Genomic DNA, 25,494 nt, shown 5'->3' with positions numbered 1-25,494 from the left:
CGAGAAACAAGAAGGGAGTGGACATGAGGAAGGAGAGTGGAGAGGCAGCAGCAGGAATGAAGAAAAGTTAAAAAGAAGGTTTCCCACCCAGAGCAGACAGGGCAAGTCTAGAGGCAGGCAGTGACTGGTGGGTTTGAGAGGGATTCCAGCTGGGCTGCCTGGTCAGCTAGGGTGAAGAGATGGGGGGTAGAGTGTTCCCGAAATCCTGGGGGGACTCAGATGTCACCACAGGGTGGGGACCAGGAACCGGGGCTGGTGCTGCCCTGAATCCTACTCTCTCTGCTTGTGAGCTGCGGTGGTCCTGGGACACCTGCCCTTTCGGCAGTGGGGGCTAGGCTTCTGGGGCTGCTCATTGTCTCCAAGCTCACGACCGCTGCTGCTATTTCCTGCTCCCATGACCTCTTACGGTATCTTGGCATCTTACGTTGCCTTCATTCCCTGCCCCCGCCTCGCATCTTGTCTTTCCCCTGAATAAGCAGGACCTCCAGAGCCAGACACCTCCAGGCCCAAAGCCTCTAAAGGGGAAGATGGGAAGATACGTTCCTGTGGGGTGGGAGGGGCTCGAAGCCTTGGCCTTGCTCAGTCCCTCTCTGGCATGGTGGGGGAGTGGCAGGGGTGAGAGACAGCAAACTCTGCAGGCTGAAGAGCAGGTGCCCCAGGACCAGATTAGCGGTTTTATCCACCTTTCTGGAATCTCTTCGGAGGCAAGAGAGGCTTCTCTGACCTTAACCATAAAAGGGAAGCTGGGTCTCCTGCCTTTGGGTAAGAGGCTTCCTATTCACCTCCGCTTCTGCTTTGCCGAAGCCAGAGGAAGGCAGTTATCTTTGCTGGGAGAGCCGAGGAAGCGGAAGGGCTGGCCCTCCACCCAGTCTGCGCCTATTTCCTGGCCGGGAATGGAAAACTACACCCCTCGCCCAGGTCTCCCAGCGCCTGGTCCTGGGTGCTCACTTCCTCCCCTCAGTGGCCCAGTCATCATGTTCCCTCTGGGGCCAGGGAAGGGTCCCGAGTCACAGTGAGGTCATTTACAGAAAAAGAGACACAGGTTGGTGTGAGCTCCATGGAAGCCCCAGGACATGATCTTTAATTGATGTTCCTGTCCCTGCCTCCCCACCCCGAGCCCCAGATGACATATTTACAGGATGCTGTATGGAGCCAGTTCCAGGCCCAGGCCAGGGCAGCCTCCACTCCTCCCTGGGTGCTGCCGGGGTGGGCCCGGCCCGGGTGGGGCGGGAGGATGCAGACGGCTGGGAGCCAGGTGGACTGGTCGCAGGAGGTCTTGAGTCCTCCACATCCCCACGCCCACTCCCGTGTGTGTGCACACACAGGCATGTCTGCGTGTGTAGAGGTATTCACACTTGTGCAGAGATGTGGATCCAAATGCTTGTGCCAGATGCATCGCCGGCTGTGTGCACACGCGTACCACCAGAGTGTCTTCCGGTACCGGTACGGCAGCAGCGGTGCAAACCCCAGCCCTTCCCCTCCTGCTTGTGGGGCTGGTGGAGCAGGACTGGCCAGAGGGTGCCCCGCCCCCCCCTTCTCTTGGGCAGTGCCAGCTGGACCGCAGTATTGAGGACCCCACCGTAGCCACATCCGGCCACCCATAAGGGTGTCAATGGGTCTCAGTCCCCAGTTTGCCCTGAGGGGTGGTGCAGATAAACAGGGAGCCATTTCCTCCTCACAGATGCCCCAGAAACAGAGGGACTATAACAGCTCAAAGGCCCTGGGGTGTTCAGAAACCCCTGCTGTGTCTGGGTGGGGTATTCCTGGGGAGAGGGGCTCTGCTCATTTGTGGCTTTCATCCCATAAGGTAGCTTGATCCCCATCTTGCCCTTGCCAGCTGGTTTTTAGCAGTCGAGCCAAGGCTTCACTGTCCCATGGGTCTTGAGGGAAGGCCATGCATGGGCAGGACTGAGTTCATGGGAGGGCTGAGGAATCCCGCCCAGCCTCGGCCTCTCAGGCTCGGCTGCAGTGGGAATCGGAGGACGTAATGGGGAGAACAACTGTAAACTTACTACTCAGCCCTGGAATGGGGGTAAGGAGCAGAATGAGTTTGACAGGGCCTTGAGGACTTTTCTAGAAGCTGAGGATCATATAGGAGACCTGCCTTTTCTTACCTTCTCTTGTACATTGCAGGCGAAAGCCCTCACCCTCCAGTCACAGGGCCACCCCTGGCTTTTCCTGCTTGGGAGAATCCTCCCTGGGAAGATGGCCCAGCCTGGGACCTCTAGGCCACAAGGGGGGGTGGGGGGGGCACCTAAACCCTGAGTCAGCCCCGGAATCACCCTTCTTGAAAAGGGGAAGGTGCCTTTTTAGTTCAGGGACTGTATTTTCTAGACCCCCAAATACATGCGTCCTGGCAGGGACAGCAGGATGGTCACTTTGAAATTGTAGACAATCTGGGACATGTGGTCGCCGCACCCATGACTTAGGCCTTGGGCACAGAACAGGCAGCTTTGGTTTGAATCAGCGCTCATTCTGCTCTCCAAGCTCCGCAGGGCTGGGCCGAGGGGCAAGCAAGGACGCCCTACCCCTGCATGGCTTGGGGACAGCTATGTTCAGTGAGAGGATTCCAGGTGTGATCGTCCAGGGAAAGGGCCCCAGGGAAGGGCCAGGCCTCAGTTCCTCTGGTCCCTCCTGGAAATGTCAAAATATCCCAACTTCCCTCGCCCCAGCACCCCCAAAGTTACATTCATCAGTTAAGATTCAGTTAAAAAAAAGTGTAGATGTCAGCCCCCTCCCCCTAAGTCCCAGAGAGCTAAAACCCTGGTCCCAGCTGCCTGGTTTTGAGGAAGGGCCTTCCCAGGCCATGCCCACTGGGGGGAGGGCATCCCTCTAGCCCCCCCTCCAACCTTGAGCTGCGGCAGTCCGTGATGATGGAAGCTACATTCACACAGGGAGAGTTGGTGTACAAGGCCAAAGCCGCATGAGGTGGGGTGAGGGACCATGAGGGAAAGGCCCCAGGCCTGGTCCACCTTGGTGATGTGAAGGGCGAGGCCACACCCCCCCCCAAACCCCCATGGAACCAGGAGTTGAAGGGCTTGGGCCCGGAAGACATTTGCATGGTGCCTCCCTCCGTGGCTGGGCGGGGGCAGCCTCGTGGTTCAGGGCGGAGACGGTGGGCGCCAGGCTCGGAGGGAGGGGGTGGCACTTAGGCCCCTCCGGACCTGGAACGGAGAGGGGGCATCAGGGGAGGATGTGAGGCAGGGCCCAGAGGGAGAGCCCCTGAGCCAGGCCCTAGGAGGTCAGTGCTGGGCCCTAGAGGCGGCAAGTCACAGGCTGGCCAGGGAGGGGATCTGGTGGGAAGTTCAGACAGCGGTGACATGGAAGACAAAACAGATGGGACGCAGAGGTAGCTCCTCTCCCCGGGGATGGGGACTACAGGGGACACAGCTCCAGGGCCCACCTGGGCAGGGGTGATGTGGCCATTGGAAGGGCAGGAGTAAATGGACCAAGGCCTGGGAGGGCAGGTGGGCAGGAGGAAGGGGCAAGGGCAGGCTGAGGGCTTTCTTTCCGGAGCAGGGCTCTCCCACCCCTGTAGTGACAGCAGTGACAGCAGGGGTGGGGAATCAGCCCCTGGCTCCCCCATCGACAGAATGTGAGGTGACGAATGAGATGGAGGAGACAGGCACAGCGGGAGGGATGACGTGGCCGGCGTCACACTGCCCCCTGCTGGGTCGGGTCGTACCTTCCCCGGCGGATGTTTCTTCAGGAGCCAAGGAGAGGACAGGCAGAGGGGGAAAGAAAAGGAGCCATCTGTGACCTTGCCCTTCTCTCAGAGAGGGCCTTTCTGGCTCCCATGAGACCCCTTGCCCCAGAGATTAGCCAGGGTCCCTAGGACCTGGTCACTAAAGCTAGGCCTAGAGAGAGATACCTGGGTTTGAGTCCTGATTCTGCAACTAACATACCACATGACCCTGGGCCTCAGGTCCCTCCTCTGCACCTTGAAGGGGTGAGACCAGCTCCAGGGCCCCAGACTGTGAGGCCCTAGCCTCACAGAACACTGTAGGCTAGGTGGGGACTAGGGGCCTAGGGACAGAGGACACAGCCCTGTTTTAGGCAGCCCCTGCTCAGCTCCACTCCATGGCCGTGCTGAGACGTACTGAGCGCCAGTCTTCTTTTGCAAGAGAAGCTAGAAATCAGGACTGTTAATGTAAACCTCTTAGTTTTTCTAAATGTGAGCAAAACAAGACCCTGTGGCTGGCTCAGACTCTGGCTTATTAGCTAACTTCTCAGAAAGGCCCCCTCAGCTCCAACATTCTGGGGTTCCAATACCCACCCTCCACACACAAAGAACACCTAGTGGTGTGGGGGGCGCATGTGTGTCTCTTACTTAAATCCCCAGCCCGTGCCGCCCAGGACGATGGCTGCAACCAGGACAGCCCCCGCGATGGAGCCGATGATGATGTTGGTACCGCTGGGACCTGGGGAGGAGGGCAGGGCTCGGTTGGCAGGGACAGGCGCGGGGAAGGGGAGAGACAGAGCCCCATCCCGGCCAGCTGCAGTCTCACCCTTATATCTCTCCGTCTCCCCCGTGGGTGGAGACGTGGGCAGGGGGTTGTGAATGCTGCAGTCTTTTCCTGTCCAGTCGGGCTGACAGATGCACTTCCCTTCGTTGCTGCAGACCTGGAGGTGGGGTGGGGCCAACAGACGTGAGAGGGGCTCTGTCGCCCCCCTCATGAGCTCCTCCCACCATCCCCAGCCTCCAGGCACGCACTCCGTGGTGGGAGCAGATCCGGCGTTCCCCACTGCCGGGGCAAGTGCTGAAGTTGAAGGCAGAGGCAGGCAGGCAGCGATGATCCAGGCACAGCATGTTGGGCCCACAGGCTGTGCCATCCTCCACGTAACTCAGGTCGGAGCCGTCAGCCAGCTGGACGTGGCCACCCCTGGGGGAGCCGGCATGGCCAGCCTCAGCCCTTGTCCCCCACCCCCATCGCGGCTGCAGTCTGCCCCTCCCCAGACCGGGTCCCAGCCCAAACCTGCAGTCCAGCTCCTTGCCCTGGTGGTAGAAGGTGACACTGTTGATGTCCCCCCCTAGATCTCCCAGTCGAGGAGCTCCAGAGATGTTCACACAGAGGAGGAAGCCACAGAGCACGTCCCTGTTGGGGCAGCATGGAGACAGTGAGCCCCAAGTCTGACCTTCAACCCAACTACTACTACTATTACTTCTGAACTCGAATCTGCCTTCTCCCCACCGCCTAATTTTTCACATATTCTCTGTTGGGACTCATAGGCTCATCCTAGAACCTTCTGTCCCAACTCTGACAAAAACCCTCCCCAGCCCCAGAGCTGGGGAGGCCAACCAGGAGCCTTGGCAACTCACTGTTTATTGCACTGGACCCAGCCTGACCCCTTGCGTCCACAGTTCCCACGCTCTGTCCCCTCCACGTTCAGCTTCTCATAGCAGAAGCGATCAGCAGCCGCTGTAAGGAGATGATGCCAAGCGTCACCCACTCGCCCGGGGACCTCAGGCCTGCATCTCCAACACTCTGGCCTGATCCCCAGTCCAGCTGGGTTCCTGAGATCCTGGAGAGCCACGCACTCGTAAGAGGGTATTTTTAGCGAGAACTTGCCCCTCCTCAGCCTCTTGATTCTGGGTCCTCCAGAGACCCTCTCCCACTCCCAGCCAAAGACTCACCGTGGCCCCAAAGGGCTTGGCACTGCCGGTCCCGGGTTTTGCAGCGACCTCCATAGCAGCGGCCCTGAGGAAAAACAGGAGACAAGGGACTGAGACACGGAGTGGTCAGAATGGATACAAGACAAGAGACTGTACTGAGTCAGAGGCCCTGAGGAGGAGGAGCCCCCACCCCATCATACCTGTTCGTGATCGCAGTAGTAACCATCCAGCTTGTGCAGGTTAGGGGGACACTGTGGAGAGAGGTGCTGGACTGAGAGCCGAGGGATGAAGGGGTGCCAAATGCGCCCCTCGTGGGGCTCATAGTTCAGTGCTCTTTCATGTCAAGGACAAGAGGTCTGGCTTAGAACTCAGGCTACGACGACGCAGACTGGCAAATCCCATAGCCTCTCCCTGTATCCTGTACCTACTTCACAGAGCTGGGAGAACTAAATGGAACTAAGTACGTGGCACGTAATAAGGACTTAAGAGATGTTAACTAATATTATTACACACTTTGATCCCGAGTACACACCAGGCACCGTGCCAGGCCCTGGGAACCCCAGCCAGACTATACTGATATAATGACTGAAGAAACAAAACCAGGAGGCATGAAGAACCGGTTTCTCAGTCGAGGAAACTGAGGCTGACCAGCGGTGGCGACACCAGCAGCGGAGGGAAGAGCCTCAGAGACACGTAGCTCCGAGGAGCCAAAGCGATAGGGATAGGGGTTGCCTCGCCCAGGGTCCCTCAGGGCGGCTGGGCCGGACGGACCTGGCTCGAGTCCCCGGTGCAGGTCTCCGCGATGTCGCACTCGTTCACCGCCTCTCGACAGGACACACCCCGCGGCTCGTACTGGGAAAGGGATCGTGGCTCAGTCCAGAACCGCCGACTCCCCGCCCGCCTTTCTCGAGGCCCCTCACTCATCTCGGCAACTCCTCGCCCGCCCCTCGGCCCCTCCCGGCCCACTCAGCACCGCCCCCAGGCCCGCTCACGGTTCCGCCCCTCCCACCACCTCCGGATAGGTGCCTCGCCCCGTTCCTCGTAGCCCTGCCTTTAACAGGCCCTTTGGGGGGCGCACGCCCCGCCCCTCTCCCGCTCCATTGGCGCTTTCTTTGCGTCAAGTCCCGCCCCACATTTACTCCGCCTCCGGCGGCTCCTCCTCCCTAAGCACCGCCCCTTATCGGGATGTCCGCGGCCCCCTCCCCTCCTAGGTGTGCTTCCGTCCTGCCCTGACGGTAGTTGCCCCTTACCTTGCAGCGGCGACAGCAGAGCCCGTCGCTGCACATGGCGTCGTGAGTCAGGGTGCATTTCTTGCAGCAATTCCCGCCCGCACGGCTGCACTCCTGAGGGACGCGGGGACAAGGGCAGGGAGGTGGACAAGTCCTGAACCTCCCCACCCAGACGTGCTCTGGCGCGCGCCCCTGTCACCCACCTGGAGCCCTCACTAGTCTCTCACCTGCACCGAGCCACAGTCGCACTCCTCTCCCGCCTCCACGAAGCCGTTTCCACACTCAGGCGGGTCCAGGAGCTGGACGGGGGAGGGGTGTCGGGAGTCTGGCCGGGACCCTGTCCAAACCTCGTTCCCACGCCCCCACCCCCAGGGGCTAGTACCTTGAGAGGCTTGTTGAAGAGACAGCTCCCGCCTCCTTCCTGCAGAAACTGGTTGTATTCGTCGATGCTGCAGCGCGAGAACTTGCGGGGCAGGTAGAATCTGGGCAGGGGTAAGGGACGGAGCCGCTGAGTCCAGGCCCACTCTCTCGCCCCTTCTCAAGATTGGGGATGGGGTGCATAAGGGTAGTAGGTCACCATCTCGAGGAGCCTGAGGATCTGTGTGTCCGGAGACTGCGTAATAATCCTCCTGCCACCAAGCAGAAGTGGGCAGGGGACGTTGCTCCTGTCTCCCACCCCCCTCCAAACCTCAGGACTCAGCAGTTGGGAGGTTGGAGCGCTAAGGCGGAAAGGTGCCTCCAAGTGAGGCTTTGGCGGCACCCAGTGGCGACAGCGCGCACTACAGCCTAGCAGTTTTTGTGTCCAGCTAGGGAATGTGGGTCTCCTGGTGCAGGGTCCTCAGAAAACTGAAAACTGAGCTTATTGAAATCCTAAGTGGTCCCAATAGTTGGGCCTCCCGAGGCCACTGGGTCCAGACTACCACCCACTGGGTCCAGATTCTCCCTCGCCCAAGACCCTCCCCTAGTTTGTCCCTAAGAACTCACCCAGTGTCCTCCATGATGCAGCCCAGCCAGTTGTCCGGGCATTTGCAGTCCCCTGAGGAGTGAGCCAAGTGGATATAAGGGAGGGTGGAGGACTGCCCCCCTCCCATGGACACTCTCTTCACTTCTAGAGCTGCTGGGAGTGGGTCTAGGCTGGTTGTGGGGCCACATGGGTTTTCATTGATACCTGCTGAGCTCCGGTGTTTATTCCACATCATGCCCAGGTTCTGTCCCAGCGTTTGGGCCAGGGTCACTGCCATGGCCCCCATGTTGTCGTACTTGAGGTGAGGAAGATGGAACACAAAGATGTCTACATCCGTCCAAAGGCACAGGGCTCATGCCCTTCACAGTCCCTGTCTTCAACCCCCACCCCCAGCCATACCCCACACTGCTTACCTCATTCACACCCCCACCCCTGGATAGCGAGCAGATTCCCCCCACGTAGGCGGCCCCACTACTGGTGCTCTGGAAAGTTCTGCCCCTGGAAGGGAGAGGATTGTTAGGAGAACCCCTTGCCTTGCCTATGGTGCCTTCCCTAGGCTGTGAAGGGGAGGCTGGGGAGCCTCCTACACTAGAGCCCTTCTTTGGGGAGGTGGGCACTGCCTTTCCTGTCAGCCTGTGTGACCTCAGGCAAGCCCCTTCCTCTCTCTGTTTGTCCATAAGTCAAATGAGAGGCTCCTATAAGATCATCTCTAATCATAAGGAGTTTTATCAGATTTTTTTCTTCTTTCGGGCATTGGGTCCTTGAGGAAGGAATGCTGGGACAGTTTGAAAAGAGAAGAGGGAACAAAAGGGAGATGATAGGCAGAGGAAGATCGCTGGGGGGCAGGGAAAACGGGCATCAGCCTAAGATGTAAGGGACATCGTCCAGCCTGTGACAAGTGGCTGGGGGCTGGTGCAAGGCGAGCCCAGTGCCCGGGCCCTGCAAGGGCACCTGACGCAGAGCAGGTGTTCAGCAACCCTGTGCACTGCAGCAACCATGAGAGGCTGACAGGATGTGGGGGCTGCGGGACTCACGAGAAGAGATGGGTGGCATCACTGGGCTCAGGCAGGCCCTCCCGCCGATAGACCATGAGCCGAGCTAAGGTCTCCAGGAGGTCATCCTGCACCTGGATCTTGTCCCCGTCGGCCCACGTTTCCATGGCAACCAGCACGATGCGGGTATTGAGCTGCTCCTTGTACATCTGGGCTCAGAGGGGAGAAGATGAGGGTGGGGCTGGAGGGCAGGAGAGTGTGTGGGGGGGGACAGGGCTGGGAGAGGGCCTCAGTCTGTCTCTCCCTATCGGAGGCTGACAGGGCCCCCACCCCCCAAGCTCACCCGAAGCCTGTGTGTGGTGGGGCATTGGGGCAGGGGCAACAGAGGGAGGAGTGGGAAGGGGAGAGAGGCGGCTCACCACATCCGCCAGGTTCACAACGGACTTGGCAAAGTTGCTGGTGAGGACCACCGACTGGCGCATCTGCTCAAACTGGGAGGAAAGAGAGTGGGCGGAGGCCCAGGCTGCTTCATGCCCCCCTCCCAGAGTTGCCCCCAGGCTGGAGATCTTACCAGCTGGTGGTCATTGACCACGATCAGCTCCACGTACTTGGTCTCACTGTGCACAGTAGGGTGGCCCCGGCGGACCTGGGGGGTGGGTGGGCACTTGGAATCAGTCCCCTCCATGCCCAGCGTCAGGGCCAAGCCATGGACAGGCTCGAGGGTGCTGAACTCCAGTCAGGGACAATGCCAGTCCCCCACTGGTGGGGATCCCCTCTCTCCCCAGCCTTGGTATGAGGACAGGCAGTCTCAGTTTGTCCATAGTGTGGACAGGTGTAGACACGGGTGTTAGGAGATGGGGTGGGGGCTTCCTCCTGGGCATGGTTCCCTGGCCCCCAGCCACATCAGTCTGAGCCCTCCTTTGCCCCAGTCCTGGATGGGGTGTCCTGCTCTGGACCGCAGCCTGAGGTCTCTGCAGCCCGAGGTCTGTGCGGGCCCCCGTACCTGCCTTTTCCTTCTCAGCCTCGGCCGGTTCACAGGAGCAGAATGAGCAGGGGCAGCAAATAGGCAGCCTGGGGGGAGGGGTCAGGTTAGGGGGGCACAGCCGGCCCCCTCCCCAGCCCCGCTTTCCCTCCCTTACCTGGTTCCCTGCATCCGAGGGGGGCTGGGAGGAGAGGGGTCCGGTAAATGAGGTGGGGAAGGGGTCCCTGCAATGAGGGGGAATTAGTTCTTGGGGGGCTGACCAGGTCTGCTCTGAGTCCAGATGGGGAGGGACAGCTCCAGCCCTTCCCCCCACCCCAGCCCAGGGTGACCCAGAACTGGCCAGAGCTCCCATGTCGGATCTGATCTCCCAGATGCTCAGATTCCGGGGTCAAGACCTGGGGTCGCCCTGAGAGATAGGGGCAAAGGACACTGGAGCCCAAAGGGAGGTTATTTGAGGGACAGAGGGGACATTGGAGCTGAGGGCACAGGGGGATGGAACCAGAGCTGGGGTGACTGAGGAGGGCAGGAAGGCTGAGGTTACCAAGGGAGGAGGCAGCGACAGCCATTGGGACAAGCCATCGGGATGTGTGTAGGAGGGCTGTCAGAGGACTGTGAGGGGCTCACCTGGGGGGGTTCCTGAGGCCTGGCCATCTCGCGGGGCTCCACGATGTAGGTGAAGTTCCCGTCCGAGAAGACCCCACTGCGGAGAGAGAGGTGCAGCTCCCCACCATGCATCCCCAGGCCGGCGCTGGAGGCTCTTCCCGCCGCCCAGCCCCTCCCCATACTCACTGCAGCCCCTGGCAGGTGGAGAGGGCGGCAAAGGAGTGGGGGTTCCCGCGGAGCTTCCCCTGGTAGTAGCAGTGGTCTCCGGCCCCCTGGAGGAGCAGGAGGTGAGCAGACATGCCCCCTGCCCTGGCAGGAGAGGTCAGGGCCACCAAAGCTGCTCGGTGTGCAGGTGGCTGCGGTTCCTGGGGGTCCTGCTTCCCCTCCGGGTGTGCTCCTAATTGGCTGTTTCGCCTGGACAAGTTCCTAGCCCTCTCCTTTCCCAGTGCCTAGCCTCCTTCACCTCACCTACAAGATGAGGAAGCTGGACTACATCAGTGGCTCTCAACCATCTGGTGCACGGTTCACAGATTCCTCCGAGAAGAGCTAGTGCTCGTGTGCCAGGCACTGTTCTGAGCACTCACCACAGATGAGCTCGCTTGATCAGATAAAGCTGTGGACCCCCCACCCCGCCCCCCAGCGCACACACACACAACTGCACACACAGTGCGTTCTCGGACACCACTGCCTCCGTGGACCCCCTCTGGACACGGTCTGTGGCTGAGGAACCGTGAGCAGCCTGTGTCCACTTGGCTGGGGCTCTCGGGTCAGAGGGGCCAGCACCCCCTCCCTGCTCCTGCAGAATTGTGCTCCAGTTACTGAACTGGCTGGTTGAGGGGTGCGGGGCTGGGGGTGGGGAGGAAGGAGGCTATTTATAGACACTCATTCATCTTTGCTCAGGCCCCTGGGCTTCCGGGGCTGGGACCATGGTGTCCCAGGCAGCCAGGAATTCCCAAGGCCTTGGTGCTGAGCAAGAAGGGCACTCCCCCAACTGTCCCCTCCTAGAAGAGTCTGGGGGGCATGGAGCAGGGAGGGTCCCTGAAAGCCTTGATGTCAGGTAGAGAGGCTGGCTGGGAGTCAGACCTTGGGAGCTGGGTGAAGGGAGTCCGGGCTCCACGCCATTCGCCGTGGTGACTCAGACTCTGGGAGCCTCCGTGGTGGGGACAGATGGAGGACCCCAAAGGGGCTGGGCCCACCCGAGTATAGGTGTACCTCGGATCCCATCTCCAGGGACCACCCGTCTCTTCGTCCCACCTCCCCTGTCCCCTTCCCAAGGCACTCACGGTGCTGTGCTGGGTTGTCCCCTCCCGGCTAAAATGGCGCTCCACATACTGTGAGGAGAGGAGGTGACTGGAACAGACAGAAGGGGCAGGAGGAAGGAGGGGGATCACCGCTGGGGTTAGGTCAGGCTTGGGTCCTGCCCCAGCTCAGATTCAGGCCGCAGGACCCGGCCCTGCCCCGATCCCACCCCCCCCAAGCCGCGTCTAGGCTGTGCTTTTGCCCACCCGCCTGCTGCCCTTTCTCCCCGGCTCCCGGCCACACTCACTGGTTCAGCTCCAGGTCCAGAGTGAAGTTTGAGTTGAAGGCTGGGATGACGAAACTCACCTGGGCCAGGTGGACAGGCTGGGGGTGGGGAGAGGGCAGAGGGGAGTCAACCTGAGGAATCCCAGAATAGGGAGTAGCACTGGGGAGGAAGGGATGGCCCAGCCCAGCAGCTGACGGGACCATTGATTTGGGTGGGAGATGCTTTGTACAAGCTCATCTTCCTCCGAGGCCCTGTGCCTTTCCTGGGAGCAGGGACAGGAGAACGCACCCCTGGGTACAGCCCAACCCACCCTCTGGGCCCGGGGCACTGTGAGCAGCACGGGGGGGGGGGGGGGGGGCGGGGGGGGGCAGGGGCCAGCCCATCCATCTGGTGTAGGTGCCTCCTGGGGCCAGTCTACCCAAGCAGCGGGGATGGAAGGCAGCTCAGCCCGCCCACTGCTTCACACCACCCTCCCCCCGTTGGCAGCCCCCCCACCTCACGTGGACTAAAGGGAAGCCCCCAGAAGTAGCATGGGAAAGGGGCAAGCCGGAGATGGGGTGCAGTGTGATCCTTGGGCTCTGTAAAGCAGGCCCCTCCCTTCCTGTATCCTGGCCCCAGCCTCAATTTACGGAGGAGGCCTCGGACTCTGCAGACAGGGTGGCGTGGGTGAGAATTGGAAGCTGGGGTGATGGGAAGATGCCATCCTGTCAGGAGGGAAGAACTTGGCTCCTCTACCCCCAAGTCCATTGCCCTCTGCCTTGCCCAAAGCAGCTCATCTTTAATATTTCAATCCCGTGGTTAATTTTTAAACACGGAAGTTTTCCTGATAAATTTTTCAGAGGGGCCTTTGCAGTGGGAGGCTCCAGGTTGTCATGGCAACATACCAGGCCTGAGCAAGATGGCTGCCCTTCCAGGTCTGGGCACCCAGCTCCTGTGGGGGGATTGGGGACTCCAGGCCTGAAGCTAGTGTGCCTGGAGGAACAGTGACCTCAAGAGAAGAGGGGGCACGAGAGTCTGGACTCAGGGGGTGAGTTGGCCTTCTGGGCTCTCATGTCCCCACACCAAGCATCAGGTCTCACAAAGACCTGGAAGCACAGCAAGGGCCCCAGAAGGACCGGAGAGCCTTCTTCACCCCCATATTCATTTAAGACTGAAATCCAGATCCCCAGGTGAGGGTCCCAGCACTGGGCCATGCAGATGTGAGGCTTTTCTCTGCCGCCTTTCTTTTGTGGGGAGCAGGCTGCAGGATAGAAGGGAGCCCCAAGGTCACAGAATCTCATCGCCTGGTCCTAGCTGGCTTCCTCATCAATCACTTAGATTCCTCATTTTTATTGAGCATTTATTATGCGCCAGGCACTGTTCTAAATACTTTGCAAGTATTATCATATCTGATCTTCATAATAAGCCAGTGGGATGGATGCCACTGTTATCCTCATCTGACAGATGGGGAAACCGAAGCAGAGAGGCTAACTAACATGCCCAAAGTCACGCAGCTAAGAAGTCATGGAGCTGCGATTCAAGCCTACAGAAACAGTTTCCAAGGCCTCCTCACCCCAAAGATAAGATAAGGTAAGACAGAAATGGCCTAGCATCCATGAGAGGTCGTGGGGGGAGGGGGGGTGAAGGCGCAGAGCCTAGGTAGACAGCCCTCTGAGCGCCAAGGACACTGACTTGCCCCATTCCAGGCCGACTGGAGCTCCAAGCTCCATCCCAAGCCTTTAGAGCGTCGATCAGAATTGAAATAGAAAGTCAAGGACAAGGAGTCACTGTTTTCCTCTCCTTGCCTTGGCCTGGCCCAGCCCATCTCTGCTTCCTCCGTGCCCCTGGGCCTCTACCCTTCCCACCCACCCCCTCGGCCCTCCTTCTCCCTTCCTGGGCTTGGTCTATCTCTGCCTTTCCCACCTGTCCCTGCCTAGACTACTTCTGCCCTTCCCTGCCCTTAAGTCTGTACCTCCTTGTTCTTTCTGTCCCTGACACAAAGCCCCTGTTGGCCACCCAGAGGTGCAGCCTGTTCAGGCTCCTTGCCCTGAGTCCACTCTCTCAGGCTGTGCAGCTTCAGGGATGATCCAGCAGCCTCTCTGAGCCTCAGATCTCCCCAACGAAAATGGTAAGATGAGCCCAGATGCAAGCTGTGAGGTTGGCTTTGGATGGTGGGGGTCGTCCTGGGCCTGGAGAATTCTGGCAGGGTCGGCCCTGGTGCTAGCAGGATCTCCCCCACGCAGGAAGTCAGCAAGCTAACCATCTGGCCTCCCCCATCCCTGTGCAGACCAAGCTGACCCCCACTCTGGGGAAAGCCCAGACTGTTGGAAGAGCAGACACTAGGTCCCTTTTGTCCCCACCATTTCCTGCAGCCTCTTCTTTCCCCACCCGGTAAGGCCCAACCTGGGCTGGACTGCCCCTGCCCCAGCAGGGCACAGGGCACGGGGGCCAATGAGAGCCAGAGCAGCTCTTGGGGCTGGGGGCTGGGCCCAGGAAGGGCTGGGGGAGCCATCAAGGGTGGCAGAGGAAGAGGAGGGAAACCAGATAGTTGGGCAGGGGGTTCATGGGGACACTCCCTGTCTGCAGGAAGAGAAAGAACAGGCAAACCCACCTCGGTCCCCAGGACCTCTGTTCTCCAGTCACCTGGGGTGGGGGCTGCTGCTGACACCAGAGTCCTAACACCCTCCCCCCCAGCCAAGCTTTAGGCCCGAGTTCTATCAAAGCCAAACCGCTCCTTGCTTGGTCTGCCTCCTGCCCCTGACCTGCCCCCGACCTCACCCATCATCCCTCAGTCCCTCCCTCGGGAGCCCCTTCTGTCCCCCTCCACCCACCCCCACCTACCCACCCTCCTCTGTGCCCAGCTCAGCGCTGCTGGTGACCGGCCGGCTGGGCCTCGACCCCGTGCCCTGCTCTTGCCTCCGGCTCTCACGTGCCCTGGCTCATTTGATCTCAACTCGCCCGGGTCGTCTGGTGCTCATTTTACAAATGGCAGGCCAAGGCTCAGGGAGAGACACTTGGAGGTGACTGGCCCAGGGCCATGCTGGGGAGGTGCGGGGTCAGATCTCACCCTGGGGCTGCAGTTCATGTCTGCCATGGCAGCTGGGGCCACCTGGTTTCAGTGACTGTGCCCTCCCTAAAGCTCCCTTGTCACCAGCCCGTTCACCCCCCCTAGGCGTTGTCTTATGCTCCGTGTCAGGCTCACCTAGATGTGGGGTGCAGAAAGAAGGAGGCAAAAATCCCACTGAAGTCCCAGAATCACAAATACAGATGCCAGCCCCCCACCCTAGACCTACAGAATCACTGGCTCGGGAAGGGGGAGACTGAGGATCTGGAGGATTCTCGGATGCTCCAGAAAATTCGAGTGTCCAAGCACTGCCCCTCAGACTGTCACCCCAAATATCTCCTCCCAAACTTCCATCTCCTCCCATGACTTTCTCCTCCTCACTATGTCTACAAAGCCAGCACTGCCCAACCCACAGAGGGCTGTGGCCCCCACTACTCCTGGACCTTTAAGCACACAGTTCTGGACGTCTATTTCTCTGATCACTGATTCAACTTCTTGCACGGTGACTTTTAGTCCCCAGAAGCACAGGCTGTGCCTACCTTTTTCCCTGCCCAGTGGGCTCAACAGTCACGTTGAATGGAAAGGCATCAGAAGGCCTGAGTCTCAGTTTCTCCATTGGTAAAATGAGTTTGTCATGGAGATCAGATGGAAGCCTTTTTTAATATGTTATTATCACAAGGATTAGTAATAATAATGATAATAATTGAAGAATGGAGTGTACATGTTCCAGCTAAACAGGGCTTTGAGGACTAGATGAACCACATGGGCTGGGTGGTGGCAGATGGCAAGGAGCCAGAGAGGCAGGGAGAAATCCCCTCCCCACAATAGTACCCCCCCCCCCCCGCGATGTGCTGAGGCTCTATTGATCCACAGGACAGCGGGAATCCCAGACCGTGAGAACGGTTGAAAATTTTCTGATAATGGGATTTGACCTAAATTTTTGATGACAGTCACTTCCTTAGAGGGTCATTAGTCCCTCTGGGGACAGACTCTGGGCAACTGGGTCCCTGTAGGCAGCCAGGAGGGGTAATCAGGCAAGGCCAAGCCCACAGGCCAGTCTGGCCGGGGAGAACTCAAGACTCCTGCTACATTGTCCCCACCCTCCACCAGCACCACCTGGAGCCTGACAGGTAACCCCCAAATGCCCTGGCTTCTGTCTCAGACACCAGCCTTCAAGCTGGTGCCAGCTGCCCAGCACCCTGCCCCTGACACGCAGGAGCGAGGGCAGGCCTTACAGATGTTAAACACCTGCTCTCGCCAAATCCCAGGCAGGACATCTGACAAACATCAACTCCTCGAATCCTCCACGCAGCCTGGCAAAGGAGAGACGACTATCAGCCCCATCTTACGGATGAGGGGGGTGGGATTCAGAAGGCAGCAGTGGCTGACCCCGGTCACTCAGTCAAAAGCAGCGGGGCCAGGAGCCACCAAGGCTGTCCTCCCCAAAGCCTTTCAGACCCAAGCTTAACCCGCTGCGTGAATGATCTCTCTTCGCAGCCCTCACCCTTCCAGAGCAAGCTGGGCTCAGCTCAAGTCCCAGAGGCAGCTTCCGGCCACCAGCCCCCTCCCAGGAACCGTCTCCTGCCTCCAATCCCAGGACAGAGCTGTGACCTTGGCTGCATGGCCATAACCCCAGTGGGGTACTAGGGCTCCAGGCACAGACCCGGTGGCTCCCTGCAATGACTGCCATCTAGCAAGGGCAGGGGACTGAGCCTTGCTGAATTGACCCCCTCCAGCACGAAAACACAAACACTGAAACACACACCCTCAGCAGAGGGCTTCCGGGGTAGCATTTCCAGTAAATGCTGGTCTGGACAGCTTTCACAGGAGCTCAGCCCAGTGACTAGGATCCCCCCTCCTCCAGCTGGCTCTGATAAGTCTATCTCCTAGGCCTGGAGGCTGGAACTTCTCCACCCCCATCCTGTTTGCTTCCCCCACATCCTGCCCTTTTCTTGGTTCTGAAGGAGTCTGGGTTTCCCCAGGGGGCAGGCATGACCCACACAGCAGCTCTGTGTGGTTTAGAAGAAGAGTCCCTTCGGAACACATGTAGCCTCATGAGCCCACAGATTTCATTCAGTCTACTTGTTGGGGCACCCTTGTGCAGTGAACAACCAGCCCAACTGTACACGGTGGCCCTGCTTATTCTTTTGCCTCATCCTTCTGCTTCAGGTTCCCTGTGACCACAGGTTTCTGCACTTCCAGAAGCTCCCCCACCTCTCTGGGCCTCAGGCCCAGCTTTCTTCCAAATTGGACAGAAGTGAGGTGTTGAGATCAGTGGCAAAGAGGGCAAAGGGACCCCTGTGGCCCTCTTCACTATACCCCTGAGAGAGAGGCAGGCCGGCCCAAGTGTATCAATCTTGACTCTGCTACTTAAGTGCTGTGTGACTTGGGCTTGTTATTTCACCTCTCTGTGCCTGTCTCCCCCCACCTGTAAATGGGAATAGCGACAGCCCCATCTCCTAGGGCTGTGATGAGCATTACATAAAATCAATATATCTAAAGGCGTAACAGTGTCTGCCCCAGTAAGGGCCCAGCAATTGTAATATCTCTAGCTTCTAAAGTCCTTCCTGGCTACCTTCTCTCTCCCCCACAATCCCCCACAAAAACCAGGAGCCCTCAGCACACAAAACCCTTTCCTATCGCCACCTTCTGGAGGTGAGTGATGCTGAGATTGATGTTATCATAATCATCCTGGTTTTAGGGCTCAGGAAGCTAGGCCTCAGACAGGTGATATGACCGGCCCGAGGCCAGAGCAGGTGAGCACACAAAGCCCCATCATCCTCACCCCGCTGGCCAGCGTGTGCCCCCAGACTCGCCACATGACCTGCAGCAAATAGAGATCTTGCTGCTGGCTCAACACCTTGCTCAGCCTGAGTTTCCAAACCAACGCAATAATTTCGGACTCAGCCCAGCAGCGCCAGGGTGTGGTACTTCCTGCTGGGACATGGGCTCAGTGCTGCACGGGCTCCATCATCAGCCCCGTACATGCCGAGGCCAGAAGTGCTTCAGGGAGAAATGCCAGGTGGGAGGTAGAGGGCTGCAAAGTGTCCTTCCAGTCAGGGGGAAATATTTTGGACACGTGGGATTGCCCCTGTGCCGAACTTGAGAGTGCTTTTGGTGGGAAGTACCGGGTATGGGAGAGAATCACTCCACTGCTTAAAGATCTGGTTGACTTTGAGGGGTGCCTGGGTGGCTCAGTCGGTTAAGTGTCCAACTCTTTTTTTTTTTTTTTAACTTTTTAAATGTTTATTTATTTTTGAAGGAGAGAGACAGAGCATGAGCGGGGGAGGGGCAGAGAGAGAGGGAGACACAGAATCCGAAGCGGACTCCAGGCTCTGGGCCGTCAGCACAGAGCCCGACGTGGGGCTCGAACCCACGAGCTGTGACATCATGACCTGAGCTGAAGTCGGACGCCCAACCGACTGAGCCACCCAGGCGCCCCAAGTGTCCAACTCTTAATTTTAGCTCAGGTCATGACCCCAGGGTCGTGGGATCAAGTCCTGCATCATGCTCTGTGCTGAACATGGAGCCTGCTTGGGATTCTTTCCCTCTCCATCTCTCTCTGCCCATTCTCCGCCTGCACTACCTTGCTCTCTCTCTCTCTCTCTCTCTCAAAATAAATAAATAAACATAAAAAAAAAAAGATCTGGGGTACCCAGGTGGATCAGTCTGTTGGGCATCCGACTTCGGCTCAGGTCATGATCTCACAGCTTGTGAGTTCGAGCCCCGCATCGGGCTCTGTGCTGATGGCTCAGAGCCTGGACACCGCTTCGGATTCTGTGTCTCCCTCTCTCTCTGCCCCTCCCCCACTCGTGCTCTGTCTCTCTCTCAAAAATAAACAAACATTAAAAAAATTAAAAAAAAAGATCTGATTGACTTTGAGCAAGTTACTCAACTTCTCTGAGCCTCAGTTTGCTCATCTGTAAAATGGGCAGGCAAAAGTTACCTGCCTTATAGAGTTGTGAGAATTCCACCCCAGGGGAGACTGAGGTACAGATAAGGCAGGGCTATGACTACATCCCCTGGGGAGGCTGCAGGGAGGTCCCTGGGAAGGCTCAATGCTAGAGAGACCCCCATTGGAGATGACCACAGCCCCATAGATCCACAGAACCCTCCACTCCTAACCTCACCCCGTCAGACACCCTGTTGGGCATATTCAGACTTGGTCACTCACACACATATCACAAATGCACACATGCCACCCACTCAGCCAGCAGAATGACACCCAAAGAGACTCCCCTGTCGCCTGCATTCCCAGTAGTCAGGCTGAGCAGTCAACTCCTAGCCAACACAGGCTTGGGTGCACAGTTCTCAGATGGGGGTGACATCAAGGATGAAAGCTGGACCAGGGACAAAACCCAGCCAGGATACCCCATCCCTGGCCTTGGAACCATCCCTGCGGCCCACCCCCAGGGAGCCTGGGCAGACACTGAAGGCAGCCTCCAACCCCTTCTCTTTCACCCCTGCTCCACCCCCACTCCACCCCACCCCCACCCAGGCCTGCCTGCTCAGGACCATTAACCACCCTCTTCCTCACTGCCTTGAGTGATGGTCCATCTATTATGCATGCTGCCTTCCTGCTCTATTCCATTTCCCGAGTATCCCCCCACCCCCACCCCCCCCACAAACCCCTCCACCTCCCCTAAGGGCTTTTAACCAAGTACATTAGGCAGGGCCAGATGCCAGTCTGACAGATGTCTGTAATGCTAGCCTCCGTTTCCCTCCTTCCTCCCTCTGCCCAGCCCAATTTACCTCCTACCACTCCCAGCTGCCAAACTTCCCAGACCGCGGTTGTACCCCTCCTCCGAATCTCTCCTCTACACCTCCTAATTCCGCCAGGCCTTTGCCATCCTGCCCTCCGCCGCCCCCAGTTGGCCTGGCTAACTTTCCGCTTCCAGCTCCTGGAGAGCCAAGCCGTGCTGAATGAATATTCCATCTGGGTAATTATTATTCACATGATATTAATTAATTATTAATTGCAATTAATCTCCTTCATTCCTAACTTTCCTCTGGGAGGCAGGAGGGGCCTGGCAGCTGAAAGGGACAGAGGGCGGGTGGAGCTGGCATTTGTGGGTGAGCTTGGGACCTCCGAGCCTTTTCCCAAGGCCCCACCCTCGGGCGAGGACAGGAAGGAGAATGACAAGCCTATCAGTGCACAGAGGGGAAACTGAGGCAGGATCAAGCACTGAGCTGTTCCAAGAAAGCCCACTGAGGGTGGCTGTGATGAGAAACAGGAGCCCTAATCCTTGATGGAGCTCTTAGCTGCTTCTCCCTGCCCCCTACTGCCTTGCCCAAGCCCAATTTGGTGTAGAACCACTTGCTTTGGCAGGAGAGGAGTGGGGGCTGGTGGAACCCTGACCCAAGGCTGGACTGTGCCCTGGGCATTCCAGCGTCCACGGAGGACAGGCGATCCCCATGATGATTGGAGGGGGCCTGGAGTGAGGCAGGTGGGTGCTCCCCACTAGTGGGCTCCAGCACCCATTATACAGAAGGAGAAGCTGCGGGAGCCGGCTTCTTGGGGAGGTGCCCAAACCCTGGCTGCCTGGTGGCCTTCCTTGGGTTCCAGGCCTGCTCCAGACCCCTGGCCTCACACCCAGGGCCACTCACCGGGCCCCCTGGTGGCTCCTGGCGGACCCTGGTGTCCAACTGCTGCTTTCGGACCTCTCCTCCGGAGCTCTCCCCCACCAGACGACTGGGCTCTGTGACCTCAGGGGCTTCCGGACTCCCCAACTGGGGTGAGACCCGCCAGTGCAGAGCTCCGACAGGACCCCGGGTCCCAAGACCTGAGGAGACAAGGCCATAGCTGCAGGCGGATGCCCACTGAGGGGCAGGAGACTTGGGACTGGGGTGAGCACACTTCATCCCCCACTCTGGTGTGCCCCTTGGAGCTGGGCGGATCTGGTCCCCTGCAGAGGAAGAGCCTGATGGGGAGGGGGCCAGGAGCTTTCCTCCCGCCCGCCTGTCACGACTGCCCCCCCTCACCCGCAGAGACCTGCAGAGTCCGTTGGCCGGCGGCAGGGGGCTGGCCGCGGTGGGGCGGGCCAGATGGGGACAGGTGGGTGCACGCGCCCTCCGTCCCCCCTTCCCGTCCCCCCCGCTCCCCCCCCCCCCCCCCCCGGCGATCGGACAGGCTGTCACCCCGAGCACTGCAGGAAAATGTGGCTGCAGCAGAAAGCGCCGCAAAACCCGGGGCGGGGGCAGGGAGGGCGCGGGGGCCGGGGCCGGGGGCACTCACCGGGCGGGGGGAGCAGCGGCAGCAGCAGCAGCAGCGCCGCGAACGCCCAGCGCCGCAGCCGCCTCATGGCTCGCTCATAATCCTCCGGCTCCGGGGGCTGCGGCTGCGAGCGGCGCGGCGAGGGCGGGAGGAGGCGCGGGCGGGAGGCGCGGCTGCGGGAGCCGCGGGCGGGGGCGCCGGCCGGGCGGGGGGCGAGGCTGGCGGCGGCGGCGGCTGCGGGGCGGGCGCCCGGCTCAGCTCGCTCCGGCCGCGGCCATCCCGGCTGGGCGGCGGGCCGGGTTAAGAGCCGAGCGGCGAGCACGTGAGCCCAGGGCCCGCCCCCGCCCCCCGGGCTCCCCCGCCCCCGCCCCCCCCTCACCCCAGCCGGCCAGGGCCGGGGCCGCCGCGACGGGAGGACAAAAGAGGCGCCGCCCGGAGACCGGCCCTCCCGCGGCTCCTCGGGGCCCTCGGCAGGTGCACGGCGGGGCGCGCCCGTCCCGGTCTCGCGGCCCCTGCCTTGGCCATCCCTCGCTCCGAGGACCTCTGGGTTTGTAGGGGGGGAAGGCGGGAAACAGAGGGACGCCGGGCTCTGACCCCGAGGCGGCCAGTCTGGGGGACCGCACGGTCGGGGGTCGGGGGCGTGTCTTTCCGGCTCAGGTTCGCCCCTCCGGCGTGGTACCCAGGAAGGGGTTTCCCTGGACCCAGACACGAGGTCCCCGGTCGACGGCTGTTAGAGCTGGGAAGTTTAGAGGACCAGCGACGGGACCGAAGGGATCTCTCACCCACCCACAGGAGAGCAGGTCACTGCAGAGTCGTCCCACACCCTGGGTCCAGACCCCTTTCCATCCTGCTGACTCCTTTTCCAGGCCAAAGATGCTCCTGCCTCCAGGAGGGCTTTGGGGATTGCAGTCACCAGAGCCACCAGCAAGGGCTGGTCTACTAACTCTGGGCTCCTGAATCCCTCACACAGGATACCCCAATTCTATCCCCTAAATATATAAAATAGCCAGGTCATTTACATGCTGTTAGCATACCTCATTCCTGCCCCTCCCTTGCCAGCCCAAATCTTTGAGGAGAAGACACCTCTGGAAACACCCACCCTCTGTCTTCCACTCTTTGGCCAGACAAGGTTACCCTGTCTGTAAACCTACCTGACCTTCCAACCTTTTCTCCCACTGAGCCCCCTAGTGCTCTTGGGCTGCTGGGTAAGATGGACCCCCACCCATACTGGGGAGCTGGGATCTCTGATTTCAGCTAGGGATCTCAAGAGCCTGAGACCTGAGATGGATGGGGGTGTGGTAGGGCTCGGGCACTGCTGGTGAGGTCCCACCATGACCTTGTGCTCAAGACCAGAGCATCCTCAAACCTACACTGGGAGGCCACAGGTAACTGCAGAGTGGAGTGGAGGCAAGGAATCCCTTCCTGGGTCCTCTGCTTCCCTAGGGACCCAGGGCCTCTGCCTGGGATGGGGGAGCTGTTTCTGGCTCCTGACTGCACCCCCCCCCCCAGCTCTATTTTAGGCCCAGGAGAGGTGAGAAGGCAATTTCCTGGGACGTGCTGACATCAATGCTGGGAACGGGGTGACTACCCCCAACAACCACCTGCCACTCCAGACCCAGATACTCGGCAAGGCTGAGCCGATTGGTCCTTCACTCTGGAGACATCTTGGAAACCTCTTTCAGGGTGTAGGGGCTCCCAGGAATGAGGACCTACTATGTGATATTCCTTAGGAACTCAGTCAGGAAGGAGAGAGTGTTTTCGTTTCACAGGTGGGAAACCCGAGACTCCAAGAAAGAGGTACCCATGTGAGCTTCCCAAAGTCCAAGAGCTGGCAGTGAGTGGCCATTTATCCCACCTTCCACTCTCTGACTCCTCCAGGCACCAGTGTTTGTCTTGTCCCACCAGTTCCAGGGGCCACATCAGTGAGCCCCAATCTTGTGTGCCTCCCAGAAGAATAGGTGGGGTTTGTCATTGCACAGTGGAGGGCACTGGGCCTGGGGGAGTCTGGATCCCCTCCCCCAGCATGACCAAGACCACACAGCATGCTCAGTCTGTGGCCTGGGCCTGGTCGAGGCACATTGCTACCATTTTCTGTGGCTCTGGTTCCTTGAGGTTCCTGTTGAGAGTTCTTCCTGGCCCCCAAACTGGCTCTTCTCTGGTGGCATTCTGAGCCAGCTCCCATGGTAGCTCAATCATATGGCCCCATGGCCCCCAACAGCCCCCTTTTCTCCCTGGGTGGGCCGCTTCAAGCAGGCTCAGCTGGTATCTTGACCCTCCCTTGAGCGCACCTCACTCTCGAGGCTGAGGTCCCGCCTTCCCGCTCCTGTGACTCCTGTGTTGCTTCTGCTACAAGCTTCACACCTCTCCCACACAGGAGCCTGCCTGTTTCTCTCACCCACCTTCTCTCCTGAGGTCAAGAGCTGTGGAGGTAGCATCTCTTCACACCAGGGGCTTCCTGGGAGAATCCTTACCCCAGTACACAGCTATGGAGGGCTACTTTGGTCCCTTCTGCCCATTGCTTGTTTGCTCCAGGAGGAGGACGGGACTCTGGAAATCAGAGACTGGTGGTCACTATTCTGTCTCGATGGCCACCCTCTGGTTCACTCTTGCTGAGGGAGCTGTTGGGCTCTGGTCCCCACCCCCAGCCCTCCTTCAGGAGCCCTTACCACCGAGAGGCCTGGGGCCTCCTTCCCTGAAGTCCTGCCCTCCAGCCAGTTCTTCCCTCAAATTTTCCTGCACAGGGGCCAAGCTGTAGTCCCAGCAGCTGCAGGTAAGGGAGGGGTGTCTGCTGCCCTTGGCCCCTCTCCTTCCCTCTGCCCAAAAACTCTATCCTGGAAGACATGGTGGGTGGGAATTCCTGCCAACGGAGTCTATCCAGGCCCCATGCCCAGGCTTCGAGGCCTGCTACAGAGGCCACGCCAGGCAAGGGCAGGGTGGGGCCACGTGAAGAGCAGGACTTAGGGCTTCAGGCAACCAGCTGATGTCCCAGTCCTGGTTAAGGGCTATGTGACCTTGAGCAGGTCTCCCGGCCTCCCCAAGCCGGTTTCCTCATCTGTGAAATGGGGGTTAGAATGCCCCTTCGCGACAGTGTTGCAGGGGGTAAATGAGTGGCTGGCGTCAAATCCTCAGAGCAGCACCTGGTGTACAGAAATGCTCCCTCGATCTGGGCTCACACCATCCATGTGGCCCTGAAGGTGCCATGGAGAAAAACAGCTTCCTGGCCCTTGTCCTAGACCCAAGGGACTCCTTTGTGGCTTGGGGTCTTGGGGCCCTCTACCCTGCACATGGAGAGACTGCCTTTGACAGGATGCTGAGGGGTGGGGAGCAGAGAAAACGCCCAGACCATCAGGACCAGAAAGTCCTTCTGCTTCCTCCCAGATCCCAGCCCAGTGCCCTGTCCTTCCCACTGGGAAAGAACCACTCTCCTCACCTGATGAGATCTTTCCCGAGGGAAGTCTAGTGCTCCTTCCTCCCTCTCAGTTGTCCTTGAGAACCCTTCCTGCAATCTCAAGCTCAGGGAGGAACTGGAGGAGCCTGGGGTCCCAGGGGCATCCATCCTTTGAGAGGTGTGTAGGGCACAAATATAGTCATGCTCCCGAGGGCCCAATATGCCGGGGTTGGGGGGTGTGGCATATACCCCACTCCCCTTTCTCCCCCTCACATGGGATTTCTCGGGTTGTGGAGAACCAGTTGTTGGAAAAGTGGGGGCGGGCCTGGGGACAGGGCGTCTCACAGAACCCCTTAGCAGCTTCACCCACAAGTACACAAGGAGATAGGGCCATAGGTCATGAGGTGGGAGATTAGTGAAAATGAGCTCTGTTGAAAGGTCCAAAAGAGAGGCCTCACAGGTACATGTTGCAGAGGGGAGGGGAGGATAAAAAGTTAGTTTGTTGAATGTTTAGAACATCATAACCAGATTTAATCCTTGTGACTTCCTAGTAAGGCAGAAACTACCATTATCTCTGTTTTTCTGCTTAAGAAAACAGCATCTCAGAAGCCTTGCCCCAGGTCAGAGTTAAGGGAAGGACTGGGAAGTGAACTCAGGCCTGTGTGACTTACACTATAGGATTCTCAGAGTATGGAATCTGGACCTTGAATCATAGGGCATCCTTGCTGTTGTCGAGGGGGATTCCAGGTCAGTGTCAGAGAGCAGCCTCAGGGCCGGAGTGCCCACGGTGGCCAGACAAGGGACCAGCCTGGCTGGTCTGGGGACAGGAGGTGTCAGAGACCAGGGAGATAGGGTGGCTGTAAGGAGAGGATGGGCATCAGGGAGAGTGACCAGGAGGACCTCAGCCTGATGGGAGAAGCTGAGGTAGAGGGCACCAGGA

General features: G+C 59.3%; 1 protein-coding gene across 4 annotated transcripts; it reads right to left on the bottom strand.

The window, feature by feature from the left end:
* Nucleotides 1–1,043: 1,043 nt before the first annotated feature.
* ADAM11 (ADAM metallopeptidase domain 11) lies at nucleotides 1,044–21,342 on the bottom strand. Of its 4 annotated transcripts, XM_023243684.2 has the most exons (27): nucleotides 21,188–21,339; nucleotides 20,560–20,735; nucleotides 11,931–12,007; nucleotides 11,668–11,734; nucleotides 10,571–10,656; nucleotides 10,406–10,481; nucleotides 9,939–10,005; nucleotides 9,803–9,870; nucleotides 9,371–9,445; nucleotides 9,219–9,290; nucleotides 8,842–9,008; nucleotides 8,221–8,305; nucleotides 8,012–8,102; nucleotides 7,828–7,879; nucleotides 7,226–7,325; nucleotides 7,071–7,142; nucleotides 6,865–6,957; nucleotides 6,386–6,466; nucleotides 5,815–5,865; nucleotides 5,636–5,699; nucleotides 5,321–5,420; nucleotides 4,977–5,096; nucleotides 4,715–4,883; nucleotides 4,509–4,623; nucleotides 4,331–4,421; nucleotides 3,686–3,703; nucleotides 3,010–3,164 (listed from the first exon to the last, which is right to left on the bottom strand). In XM_023243684.2, exons 1-27 carry the CDS (start codon nucleotides 21,252–21,254, stop codon nucleotides 3,149–3,151), a joined length of 2,316 nt encoding a protein of 771 aa, XP_023099452.1. In that variant the 5' UTR covers nucleotides 21,255–21,339; the 3' UTR covers nucleotides 3,010–3,148. The 4 variants fall into 4 exon arrangements, with proteins under 4 accessions (XP_023099450.1, XP_023099452.1, XP_023099451.1 ...); XM_023243682.2 differs by lacking the exon at nucleotides 4,715–4,883 and having other exon boundaries at nucleotides 1,044–3,164; nucleotides 21,188–21,342; XM_023243683.2 differs by having other exon boundaries at nucleotides 3,024–3,703; nucleotides 21,188–21,338.
* Nucleotides 21,343–25,494: the final 4,152 nt, after the last annotated feature.

Source organism: Felis catus, chromosome E1 (genome assembly GCF_018350175.1).
Source record: "Felis catus isolate Fca126 chromosome E1, F.catus_Fca126_mat1.0, whole genome shotgun sequence".
NCBI lineage: Eukaryota > Metazoa > Chordata > Mammalia > Carnivora > Felidae > Felis > Felis catus.
Note: the sequence above shows the minus strand (reverse complement) of the source record. Positions and strands in the feature narration are given on the sequence as shown.